This window comes from Phascolarctos cinereus, unplaced genomic scaffold, assembly GCF_003287225.1.
Source record: "Phascolarctos cinereus isolate Bilbo 61053 unplaced genomic scaffold, phaCin_HiC Scaffold_4;HRSCAF=312, whole genome shotgun sequence".
NCBI lineage: Eukaryota > Metazoa > Chordata > Mammalia > Diprotodontia > Phascolarctidae > Phascolarctos > Phascolarctos cinereus.
Window position 1 is genome coordinate 656702711 of NW_027555847.1, and position 11566 is coordinate 656714276.

The window sequence follows — 11566 nt, forward strand, 5'->3', positions numbered from 1 at the left end:
AGTAACCAGAACCATCCAAAAATGAGCTAGGCTCCATGAAGAGGTGGTGTGTCCTCCTTCAGGGGGAGGTTTTTTGGTAGAGGCAGGATGATCATTTGTGAACAGTATGGAAAGAATTCCTGGTCCAATAATGATTGGACTGAATGGCTTCTGAAATCCCTTTCTACTCTTAGATTTTGTGCTCTTCATAACTATAGATGATCAGTTATTCACCAAAGACAAAATCCAAGAAGAGGACAGTAATAACACTCCTGGTCTCAGCACATGATCATGCAGAATAAAAGGTAAACTAGAGTTGTTGGCCCAAGATGATAAATACTATCTTGTAAGTATCCCTGAAGCTTAATTTGATATAATTCTTATTGGAATCTGGCAATAGAATTGTATCCATTATTCTAAAGAAAATGGTTAAATAGATCCTACTCCACTGAATAGGACTATATATCACAAAGGTATATTCATGGGAAGAAATCTTTGAACTGTGGAATAGAAGCCTGATGGTGAATATTTGGGTAAGTATCAGTGGAAGGAGAAACAAACCACATGTAAAAGAATAAAGACCACCTGGCCACAAGGAGGGAATGGACAGTGAGTTCCAGAAGTATTTCACAAAGCTGATGGGAAGATGATAAAGTAATGGTGGGGGGACTTCAACTATCTGTATACCTACTGGAACACTGTTAAAAGAGGAACTGCCTCTAAATTCTTGACTTGATATAATGAGAATTTTGTTCTTCAGAAGGTGGAAGAAGTGGTGAGGGGAAGTGGACGTACTTCTGAGAAGTAAGGAAAGAATGGGTTACCAAAATAAAACCACAGTGGTGCCTTCTAGAGAAAGTGACCACTCTATTGTAGACTTCATGATAGAAAAGGAAAAAAAAGATGAGCATAATCTATTCGTACCTAAGATTTGGTGGGAGGAGAGTAGATTTCAAAGATTCTAGTAAACGTATAGGTAGGATCCCATAGCTCAAAATTCTACAGGGAGAGCTGACTTGAGAGAATGTTATGGTCTAAAGAAACAGATCTTGGTACACAAACTCGTTTCAGTGGGGAAGGAAAAAGGAACCTTCAAATGAGACCAATATGGATATAAAGGGAACTTGTTGATCAACTTAGATTTTTTTTAACTAACATAAAATTTTAAAATAGCCATACAGAAGTTAGAAGCAATAGCTGAGAATGAACCCCAAAGAGCAGCACAGTCCTGTAAGAACTGTCGGGGCACTGACACTTAGAATAAACTGAAGTTGGCAAAGAATGTTAATGCGCATAAGCAGGGCTCCTTTAGTCACATTGGGACACAGAAGAAGATGAAGGGGAGGTCCCTATTACTTGGGGTAGATGATGCAAGAAGAGGAAGAGGCAGAAAAGGAAAATTCTCAATTCTTCCTTTTCCTGTTTTCTCTGTTAAGGAGTATAATCTTCAAACAGAATTAAAAGATAGGGATTGGACCTGTGGTTTTATCAATATAGAAACCTCTCAGATGACGAAGCTCCTTCTGCCGATGCAGATTGACCCCTTCTCTGCAACTTGGAGTCTTGGAAAGTTGCTTAAAACACTGAGAAGCTCAGTCTCTTGCCCAGGGTCATGCATTCAATATGTGTCAAGGTAGGCCTTGAACCCAAGTCTTGGCTCCAAGACAAGCTCTCTACAACAAAAAAAGCTCTCTAGAACAAGTAATTGAAACCAAATATAAGTGAGGAGATGATAAGAAAACACCTAGGTACCTTTAGTAAGTTCAGATCAAAAGACCCGGACAAAATACATTGGAGTCCTTGATTTGCATATGCAATTGATGAGCATTTTCAGTGATCTTTGAAAAATCTTGGAGAGCCGGGCATGGCTGTACATATGTGTAATCTCAGCTACTGAGGCTGGAGGTTCTCTTGAGCTCAGGAATTCTGAGCTGCAGTGAACTAATCTGATTGGGTGTCCATACTAAGTTTGGCATTAATGTGGTGAGCCACTGGGATTCTTTTTTGTTTTGAAAAAGATTATTTATTATAAGGGATGACTTTCTGGGAGAAACAAGTGATACAGGGGAAGATTTAGGCACTATGGGGGCAGCTTGGTGGTGCAGTGGATAGAGCACCAGCCCTGGAGTCAAGAGGACCTGAATTCAAATGTGACCTCAGACACTTACTGGCTGTGTGACCCTGGGCAAGTCACTTAACCCCAATTGCCTCACCCCCACCTCCCAAAAAAAAATAATTTGCAGAGTAGGGGCTGATCTACATTGGTTAAAAAAAATTTTTTTAAAAGAAAGAAAATTTAGGCACTGTGAAAACAAAAATATCAATAAAAAATTTTAAAGCTAAACAGAGTAGTTTATATTTTACCCTAGAGGCAACAGTAAGCCAGTGGAGTTGATTGAGTAGGAGGGTGGCATGGTCCAGTCTACACTTAGTGAAAATTAATTTGGCAGCATGTGGAATTGACTGGAATAGGGAGAGACTAGAAACAGGGACACCAATTAATGAGGCTGTTGTAGTAATCTAGGCAAGAGATGATGAGGGCCTGAGTAATGGTGGTAGGTTTATGAAAAAAGAGAAGGGGTTGGAGCATGAGATGTGGTGGGTTGGAGCATGAGATGTGGTGGGGGTAGAAATGGAAAGATTCAGCAGTTGATTGGATATGAGGGAATGGGAGGAATCTAGGCTAATGTTAAGGTTACAAACTTGGGAGACTGGAAGGATGGTGTCTTTGACAGAAATAGAGAAATTTTGGAAGAGGAAACAGATAAGGAAGGGGGTAGAATAATGATGTTGGTTTTGGACATGTTGAGTTTAAGATGTCTCTGGAATACCCAGTCTGAAATGTCTAATAGGCAATTGGTGATACAAGACTGAAGCTCAGGAGAAAGACTAGAACTGTATACGCGAATCTTGGAGTCACCTGCATAGAGATGATAGTTAAACCCATGGAAGGTAATGATGTTATGAAGAAAGAGTATGTGGAGAAAAGAGGGTCTAGAACAGAACCTTGGAGATTGAGGAGGTGTGGTCAGACAGGTAAGATGAGAGCCAGGAGAGAGAGAGTAGTGTCACAAAAACCCAGAAGGGAGAGAGTATGCAAGAGAAGTGGGTGCTCAGCAGTGTCAAATGCAGAAGACAGGTTGAGAAGGATGACTGAGAAAGGACAAAGTGCAGTTAGGGGAAGAATTGGTCAAGACTGGGGAGATAGGGGTACATGAAGAAGAAAGAAAGGAACTAGTGAAGGGAAGAACATGGCATGAGTGTAGGACCTTGTAGGGTGAGGGACATTGATCATTTGGAAAAGGATAATAATTCTTCCTCACTAAAATCTCACTCCAATGCCACACTCACTGTAGAGTGAATGTGACCCTGGGCTTCTGAAGGCTATGCTATTGGAGAGAAAGCCCTGCATGTCTTATCCTACCGAAGAGCAGAAGTTGCAATGGCCGCATGATGTTATGGCCAGAGTGCTAGAGTCAGTCAAATAGACTTGAGTTCAAGTCCTGCCTCAGTTACTTCCTATTTGTATGATCGTGGGTTAATAGCAACCTCTCTGAGCCTCAGTTTTCTCATCCATAAAGGTGGGAATAATAATAGCACCTAGTTCACAGTGCTGTTATGATGCTGCTAGGTGGTACAGTAGATGGAATGGTGGGCCTGGAATCAGAAAGACCTGAATTCAAATCCAGCCTTAGACACTTAGTAGCCATGTGACCCTGGCAGGTTACTTAACCTCTCAGCCTCCGTTTCTTCATCTGTAAAATAAGGATGATAATAGCCTCCCAGGGTTATTGTGAGGATCAAATGAGATAATATTTGCAAACCTTAGAGCACTATATAAATGCTAGCCATTATTATTATGAAATAATATGTGAATCATGTTTTGAAAGCTTAAGTGCTATATAAATATCAGCTGTTATTATCATTATTATTAATAATGGATTTGAGTACAGGACTATTGGTTGACTTTGCGTCTGTTGTCTAAGGACCAGCCCATCTAACTTCAGAGAGGATCACCTATCAAAATCAGCCACAGCAACTCATCAAATTGTCCCCAAGTCATACTGTCTGCATTGGTGGTAGGAGTATTCTCATTTGTGAAATCACAGGTCCTTGAAGTATTGAAGCACTAACAATTCCTTGTGTGCGTATGGTTTTGTGGTTAAGAGTGTTTTACCTACATTATTTCTTATCATTCTCATGCCAGCTCCATAAAATAGGTAGAATTGAAGTATCTCCATTTTACAGATGGGGAAATTGAGGGTTAGAGTTTAAGTGATTTACCCAAGGTCATATTGGAAGTTAGTAAGTTGGTGGATATGATTCTAGAACCTAGGCCTTTTGACCTCAAAGATGGCTTCTTTTCACTGAGCATTCACTGAGCACACATGTGGACAGGTTAGCTGCTGGTAGATAATAGAGCCATGGAAGATGTGAGAAAGTATGTATGTTGAGTGTCTCATAAAGGAGTTATTAGTAAGAATAGGTAGGAGTAGGGGGCCTTTGAAGATTTAATAATGAGAGTTTAGACATAATTTGAACCCACCTCTCTGGGTCATTGGAGTCTAATTGAACCCTTCTTCTTGGGCTCTCCTCATCGGGTTCCTTCTGCCTTCTCTGCATATAACCCTTTCCCTCACTCAGGTCTTTTATTTTACTCCTCTCTACTACCACCCTGCTCCTTCCCTTCCCTCACCCACTCCAAATTATCTTCTGAAACAGTAAATCAGAATTGCCTTAGCATGGCCAGAATAGGTAGGACTATAAGTTAAGACCATGCACCTGAAGTAATCCAGGTCTGCTCATTCCAGGGACTTCCTCCAGTAGCCCTTTTGGGCATGGGAGCCAAAGGATACATGGTGAAGCTGAGCCAAAGTGGGCCAGGATGGGGAACAAGGAAGTTTGGGGCACTGGATAAGCATTTTTAAGTGTATTCAGAGTATTGAAGGGAGTTTCATCTTCTAGGTAACATTTCCATTTTGTCACCTTTACTCTGACCTCTTGTCATATTCTCTGAAGTCCTTCCCACCCACATCTCAGTTGCTCCCTACTCCCATTGTCCTTCTCACACTTCCCGAGAATTCATTTCCCCCATTCCCACACCCACACATCTGTTATCCCTTTTCTTTTCATCTCCTCCTTTACACATCTCATGTTCTTCAGATCATCCACCATTCTCCTCACCATTTCTGTCCTATGTATTCTCCTCTGGGATCCCTCTACCCTCTGTGACTACCACCCTTTCTGTCCTCTGTTCTCCATTCCCCACATTCTTCCCTAGCCACAAGGGTGACATTTAGACCTTTTAACACATTGATTTCCCATGGGATTGTCCTTTTCCTTCCCCACCAGTTTCCTTTCTTGAATGATAAATAGGAGTAATATTTCTGTTTTCATTCATTGTTTCAGATTGTGAGAACAGCACTGAGTTCAAGTTGTTGACAGTTAAAGAAGAAATTTTTGAAGAGGAAGACTCACAGGTGGTGATATTAGAAAGACTCATAGGGGATGTTCCCCAAGGACCTGAATTTGGAGAAGGGTGTGAACGTGAGGAAGGGTTGGAGCAGCACTGGGGAATTCCAGAAGGAGATGGGCTAATAAAATCACTTTCTCAGGAGAGGAGTTTCAGACCAGTGACAATGGTTCACAAGAGTTCTCCGGGGGAGATTGGCCAAGAATGTTATGAGTTTGGCAGAAGCTTTAGTCTGAGTTCAGACCCTGTTATATATCAAAGAATTTCATCAGGAGAGTGGTCTCATCAGCTTGAAAACTGTGACCAAAGCTTTAAACAGAATTCAGATTTAATTAACTACCCAACAATCCATGTATCCGAAGCACCTTGTCAATTTAATGAATATGGGAAAATCTTCAGTCAGAGCCCAACCCTTAATGAACATCTGGGAGTGCAGGCTGAGGAGAAACCCTATGAGTGCAACGAGTGTGGGAAGTCCTTCAGGGGAAGCTCAGATCTTATTCGACATCAAAGCGTTCATACTGGAGAGAAGCCGTATATATGTAATGAGTGTGGGAAAGCCTTTAGCCAGAACGCAATCCTCAAAAAACATCAACGATCTCATGTTAGTGAGAAACCCTACGAATGTAACGAATGTGGGAAGACCTTCAGTGTACGCTCCAACCTCACTCGACATCAGATAAATCACACTGGGGAGAAGCCCTACATATGCAATGAGTGTGGGAAAGCTTTCAACCAGAACTCAAGCCTTAAGAAACATCAAAGAATTCACAACAGTGAGAAACCCTATATATGCAATGAATGTGGGAAGGCCTTTAGGCGGAGTTCAAACCTTATTCAACATGAGAGAATTCATTCTGGAGAGAAGCCCTATGGATGTCATGAATGTGGGAAAGCCTTTAGGAGAAGCTCAAACCTAATCAAACATCATCGGATTCACACAGGAGAGAAGCCTTTTGAGTGCCATGAATGTGGCAAAGCCTTCAGCCAGAGTGCACACCTGAGGAAACACCAGAGAGTTCACACTGGAGAGAAGCCCTATCAGTGTAATGAATGTGGGAAACCTTTCAGTCGAATCTCCAACCTTATAAAACACCATAGAGTTCATACTGGAGAGAAACCCTATAAGTGTAATGATTGTGGGAAAGCTTTCAGTCAGAGTTCAAGCCTCATCCAGCATCGGAGGATTCATACTGGAGAAAAACCACATAAATGCAATGAGTGTGGCAAAGCCTTTAGTTACAGCTCAGTCCTTAGGAAACATCAGATAATCCATACAGGAGAGAAACCCTATGAATGTAATGTGTGTGGCAAAGCCTTCAGCCATAGTTCAGCTCTAATTCAGCATCAGGGAATCCATACAGGAGATAAACCCTATGAATGCAATGAGTGTGGAAAAACCTTTGGTCGGAGCTCCAACCTCATTCTTCATCAACGAGTTCATACAGGTGAGAAACCCTATGAATGTAATGAATGTGGTAAGACCTTCAGCCAGAGTTCAACCCTAATTCAGCATCAAAGGATTCATAATGGATTAAAGCCTCATGAATGTAATGAATGTGGCAAAGCCTTCAATCGAAGCTCAAATCTCATCCACCATCAGAAGATCCACACTGGAGAGAAACCTTATACATGTACCGAATGTGGCAAAGCCTTCAGCCAAAGCTCACACCTTATTCAGCATCAGATTATCCACACTGGAGAGAGACCTTATAAATGTAACGAATGTGGGAAATCCTTCAGTCAGCGTTCAGTCCTGATCCAGCACCAGAGAATTCACACTGGAGTGAAACCCTATGAATGCAGTGACTGTGGGAAAGCCTTCAGTCAGCGCTCAAAACTCCTTAAGCATCAGATAATTCATACCAGGGTGTGATCTTTTGAGTGTAATGGGCATGTAAAATACTTCATATCCAGAGAATCCAGAATGGTTCTCTTTTCTGACTTTCCTATCTTTTTCTCTGTCAGTGGCACCACCATTCTTCCCATTGTGCAGACTCAAAACCCTGGAATTATTATTAACTTACCCCCTCCTTTATCCTTCTAGCGCTAATTAGTCATTAAGTCCTGTTGATTCTTTCTTTGAAGTGTCTCATGTCTATACCTTTATTTCTATTCTACCACCAACTAAGCCCTTCTCTGGTGCCCAGTATTACCTCTAATGTTTTTATGTTGTGAGCAGACAACCATGCTATGTGGGCAACAAATGATGAAATGGAATATATAAAGAGCTTACTATTGTAATGAAATAAAACCTACCAAAATTTAATCTGACATATTTAATGATATACATTATTATTATTGTTATTATTATTCTGCATGGTAACTAGGCATAAGCATTTATACATGGATGTAATTAGTATTACTTTTACTCAACTAAACCAAGTTTTTACAGTTTTCCTCTTGTTTTGTTCATTCTTTAGCATTTTTTAACATCATCAAGTTTCCCTTATGACTCATGCTACTCAATCGTCATCTCATATACATTAAAAGAAAAAATTCACTTTTCAATGCTGTTTGCCAACAGGAAATCTCTTAACTTCCCTCTCCCCAAGGCCTGAAACTGTTGTTGCTTGAGCTTGTCCATAGGTGTCATGTGTAAATTCTCCCATCCTTTCATGGTCATGTTAACTCCAAATGAGAAGTCATTTTAAGGCAGTGAAGGCCCTGGAATGCCAAGTTGTAGTTGGGGAACCTGAATCATATGCCACCCTAGAACCTCACTTCTCTGCCTGCGTGACCACCTGGTCATGCATGTGCCTGATGAAGGCATAGGGGATAGTGAAAATCACCAATATCCTGAAGATCCTGGGTACAAGGGAGGAAGAAGGTAGACCTGAATTCAGGGAAGATAGAAGGTCTTTCTCCCTCCCACCTCCACCCTTGATTACTTCCAGGAGTCACTATCAAGCCCGACTCTAGTTCATCTATGACTCAAGTAGAGAGCAAGGTTCATCCCTTATGACTGTCATCCCTTCTCTTTCCCACTTAAGACATCTTGACCAGAACCATAACTAATTATTTTTTCACCTGAGGCAAAAACATTTAGAAGGCAGTAATAACCTCAGGTAGAGTTACACCAAGAGCTTAATTTCCTTCCCTCCCCCGCACCCATCCAGAAGTTGAGAGGAAGACGTAGAGGCCAAGGGGTGATTTGACTGGTGGAGAATTAAGGAAGCATGCCCAAGCTTCCATCCTCTTTGTGGCCACCCTCTGTCAAATCAGTCCTTGCTGTGATCATTACAGCTCTGGCCCTAAAAGTGCTTCAAGAACTACATTCATTCTCAAGCCTAGTGGTTGATCCTTTATAGAAGACAGAATTTGCATTCTTTCACAACTAAGAGGATGAACATTTGGATATCCTTGGGTAAGGGAGCGCTTTGACATTCACATTCCGTATTGGGGTGGGGAAAAGAGGGTATAAAATCAGTGGCTGTGGGCAATGGGGTAAGGTTTGACAGTAGCATCCAGTCTCTGCTTTACATCCACCAACACACACCCACATCAGTTTTGCCACAGTGTAATTAGAGGTGACCTCTTGGTCTCAGGTGATAGGAAAGGCTTTGGTTTAGAAATGAGAAGGTATCAAGAGCTACATGTATTGTCTAATGCTGAAGCCATGTAGTTGCCTTGTAAGGTAGTGAGTTCCCTTTCACTGGGGGTGTTTAAAGAGGCTGGGCCTGGAGTACTGTTATGTTGGAGTTATACTGGAGAACTCTTACCTTGGTAGCTTGGGCCCTTTGCCTTGATTGGCCTTAGTTTCCTTATCTACAAAAATATGTTTGGACCAGGTGGTCTCCAAGGTCTCAGCCAGTTCTGTCATTCTGCATTCTGAATTGTGGCAGTAGCAAGAGCATCTTATGATGTAGCATCCCCAGCCTCTGGGTAGGGCTGAGCCAATTTTTCATGTCCCTCAAAGTCTTGAATCCCTTATACAGTTGTGTCTGGGGGCAGATCCCTGAGGGGAGCATTCTGGCAAACTGCTGAGATAGGGTGGGGAGGGAAGAGCCCAAAGCGTCACAGTACAGCAAAACAGGAAGTGATCCTAGAGAGCATCTGGTGCAAATGCATCCTTCCCTCAGGCAAAAATTGAAGCCCTCCCCAACCCTCAAGGTCAACAGCCAGTAAATAGGAGAGAAGGTCAAACAGAGGCCTTCTAACTCTAGGTCCAAGGCAGTTTTTATTGCACCACACCAAGCAAAACCTTCATTTAATGTGCCTCTAAGAGCCCTCATGGGCAAGGGCTGCTATGTCCTTGTTCCAGCCATCACTTGGTGATCAGTTTAGTCATTTGGGGTCAGGATTGGGGAATATAATATGTCAGATGAGGATGGGGCCCCAAACTGCATCCCATAATGTGCATACAGTTATCCATGTGCTTGGACAACTTCATCATCTTACTGAATGAATAAGCTCTTCAGACGTTTGCAAAGAAATGTCTTTGCTGTTGATGGCAAGGGCTGCTGTTTTGACGTTTAACCATTCATCACTGGGATCCGTGCTGACCTTATATAGCTTTACTTATTTCTGTCCATTTGGTACAAAAATTAATTCAGGTTGCTGTGCTGATGTAAGGAATGGACACGTTTTCACATTACCACAAATTCTCAGAGTTGGAAGGGACCTCACAGCCCATCTGGTCCAAATAACACCTTTTGGGGCATCTGGGTGGTGCAATGAATAGAGCACTGGCCTTGGAGTCAGGAGGACCTGAGTTCAAATCCAGCCTCAGACACATAACACTTACTAGCTGTGTGACTCTGGGGGGGGGGGGAACCAAACCTCCCTCAACTTAAAGTTGTAGGAAAATGAGTAAGCTTCTGGGAGAATTGGGACTGCTCACCAGATATCTTTAGGCAGAAGCTAGATGAGGATGAGGAGGGTGTGCAATTTTTATTCAGATACAGGGTGGACTAAAAGATCTGTGAGGTCACTCTCAACACTGTGATTCTAAAACTTGTGAAGTTTTGTTTCTTTTAATTCAAACTGGTAACAGTGGAAATTCTGGGGTTCCAGGGGGCTACTGGTTGGCTGATCTCAGAAATCTCATCTTTTGTAGTCAGACCCATTGCTCTTCCAAAACCTCACTTCCTGGTGCCTGCCTTCACAGTGAACGGCCTCGCATGGCCTCCTCCCACAACAAGATATGGTGAGGAACCACTAATAAACCCAGACAGAATACTTCTGTGGTCATCAGTGACAATAAGCCCTGACACCGGTTTCCTCCTTGTCTTAAAGGATTAGGGGAGTGAAGTAGCCTCATCACCTCACACAAGCCTCCAATAAAGGGTTTGAAGTCTCCCCCACATCTTCAGTTTCCTGAATTAGACCCCCTCAGACCAGAAACCAAAGAAGAAACAGGGATGCAATCTAGAACTTGGGCCCCCTATACCTAACACCTCTCTGGTCTTGGCACTAGATGACTCCATGTAAGAGCCGCCTGGATTCCAGGTACTCTTTGGTAGGTACCAAAGAGGGAATATAGGCCTGTCAGTTCTACGTAAATCACACTATCCTCTGATGTCATTGTGACCTGAATGTGGTTATCCCATTGGCCAGAACATTCTCTGAAATTCTGATCCAGTATGAGAAGACACCATTCTTCCTTCCATTTAACTAACACTGATTACTATACACAGGATACACAGGGTCCTGTGATTGGCAATGGGGACTCGAAGATGGGAGCAGATGTCCTCTGGCCCCTAGGAGCTTACAATATAATGGGTGTGGGTGGGGGTGGGAACAGGGGAAGGGTGGAGTATGACACATAACACAAGTCTCATACAAGTTAAATGAATCCAGAACTGATTAAACAGAACAGAGCTGATTAAACAGAGCCCAACAGTAGTCACTGGCTCAATATCAGCTTGAAGGGAGATCTTTAGGACAATGTCCCAGGCATCTATCCTCAGCCCCTCACTGTTAAACATTTTCATCTGTGACTTGGATAAACACATAGATATTATTCTTAACAAGTTTGCAGATGGTAAGAAACTGAGAGGGGCAGCTAATGTGTCAGGATTTCCCAAAATTTCAGATTACAATGATGGGGCAAATCTAAAAAGATAAAATTTAATAGACATAAATAGGTTGGAAAAATTCAATGGTATAAGC

General features: G+C 42.3%; 1 protein-coding gene across 6 annotated transcripts in view; it reads left to right on the forward strand.

The window, feature by feature from the left end:
- Positions 1-7849, forward strand: part of LOC110214106 (uncharacterized) — a 62002-nt gene extending 54153 nt beyond the window's left edge. For all 6 annotated transcript variants that reach the window (XM_078153871.1, XM_078153872.1, XM_020994797.2 and 3 more), the window contains one exon: positions 5389-7849. In XM_078153871.1, the coding sequence (XP_078009997.1) occupies positions 5389-7328 (1940 nt within the window). In that variant the 3' untranslated portion in view covers positions 7329-7849. The remainder of the gene's footprint in view (positions 1-5388) is intronic.
- Positions 7850-11566: the final 3717 nt, after the last annotated feature.